General features: G+C 48.5%; 1 protein-coding gene across 1 annotated transcript in view; it reads left to right on the forward strand.

Moving 5' to 3' along the window:
* The window catches only part of LOC105508945 (peptidoglycan recognition protein 3-like), a 13,324-nt gene that overhangs the window by 10,214 nt on the left and 1,463 nt on the right, over positions 1-1,647 (forward strand). The window contains exon 4 of the mRNA XM_011937970.1: positions 939-987. Coding sequence (XP_011793360.1) covers positions 939-987 — 49 coding nt within the window. The remainder of the gene's footprint in view (positions 1-938; positions 988-1,647) is intronic.

Genomic DNA, 1,647 nt, shown 5'->3' on the forward strand with positions numbered 1-1,647 from the left:
GCAGCTGGGCATTCACAGCCCTCCTGGTCTGAGTTTAGACTTCCTCTCTCCTCACCTACCTCTCCCCTGGGCACCTACCTCCTCAGTCGGGTGAGACAATGGGCTGGTCCTTGTGGCGTTTCTCTCTCTCTCTCCCTAACCCCTGTCTTCTCTCTCTCTCTCTCTCTCTTTCTGTCTGCCTGGTGAGTCTTCCCTGTTGTCTTCCTGGAAGCCCCCACCCTTCACCCCTCACCCATGACCCAGGTCAGTGTGCCCACCCCTCCTCTCTGCTCACACATGGACTGGTACATATTTGGATGCAGCCCTTACTTAAGGGTGTAATTTTTTATAGATATGTCCGTCCTCTCCTCTGGGTTGTAAGTTTCTCCAAGGGAGGAATTCTATTTTATTCATCTCTGTCCGCAGTTCCTCAGCAGTGTTTGGAGTTTAATAGGTTCTGCAGATGTTTGTTAAAGAAATGGATGAATAAATGAATGAATGGACCTTGGTCCCTGTTCACCTTGCCAATTTGCTTCAGAACTTCCCCTCTGGGGTAGCCGTCCTGGATGGTGTCCCCATCCCACCAGCATTCTCTCCATTCCTGTTCCCTCCCAGTCCAAGGCTCAGAGCTGGCTCCGGTGGCCTGTCTGTAATGGTGGCTGTATTGCTAGGGTCCCGCGTCCATGTCCCCCAAGAGCACCCTGAAGGCAGGGAGCATGTGCTTCCCTAGGGTCAGGCCAGGGCTGTGTCCACACAAGCTGCCCAGTGCCTGCCACTTGCCCTTGCCTGGCGGGGTCCCGCTGGGTGTTGGGCTTAGAGAGAGCCCAGAGCCCTGGTGCTCTGTAGCCCTGCCTACCTCGGCTCCTCTTGCCCAGAGGGAAGCTCCTTTTTTTCAGATGGGGGCCAGATGACGTATTGCTGTTTACTGGAAGCACCTGAGCTGGCTCTTGTTTTCACAGGTTTTGATCTGGAAACAAGGGAAGGTATTGACAAAAAGAGTCAAATTTTGTAAAATATTTGAAGAAATTTATTCTAAGCCAAATATGAGTGACCACGGCCTGTGACATAGCCCCAGTAGATCCTGAGAACATGTGCCCAACATGGTCAGGCTACAGTTTGGTTTTATATTTTAGGGAGACATAAGACATCAATCGATATATGTAAGATGCATATTGTTTTGCATCTTGTTTTACTGGATGCATATTGTTTTACTGGAAAGGTAGGACAACTCCAGGCAGGAGGTGGGTGGGTGGTGGGAGGGCGTTCAAGTTATCAGTGAATTCAAAGATTTTCTGATTGGTAATTGGTTGAAAGAGTTATTATCTAAAGACCTTGAACCAATAGAAAGGAATGTCTGGGTTAAGATGGGGGTTGTGGAGACCATGGTTTATCATGCACATGAAACCTCCAGGTAGCAGGCTGCAGAGCTCTCATCAGACCTAAAAGGTGCCAGACTCTTAGTCAATTCTCTCCTGGATCAGGGAAAAGACCTGGAGAGGGAAGAGAATTCTCTATAGAATGGGAATTTTCCCCACAAGAGACAGCATTACAGGGCCATTTCAAAATATGTCAAGTATAGTTTGGGGTAAAATACTTCAATTTCTTTTAGGGCCTGCTACCTGTCATGTTGATACCTTTTTGCAACAGTCTGTTTGGTCAGTCTTAAGA

Source organism: Colobus angolensis, unplaced genomic scaffold, assembly GCF_000951035.1.
Source record: "Colobus angolensis palliatus isolate OR3802 unplaced genomic scaffold, Cang.pa_1.0 Scaffold169, whole genome shotgun sequence".
Taxonomy (NCBI): Eukaryota; Metazoa; Chordata; class Mammalia; order Primates; family Cercopithecidae; genus Colobus; species Colobus angolensis.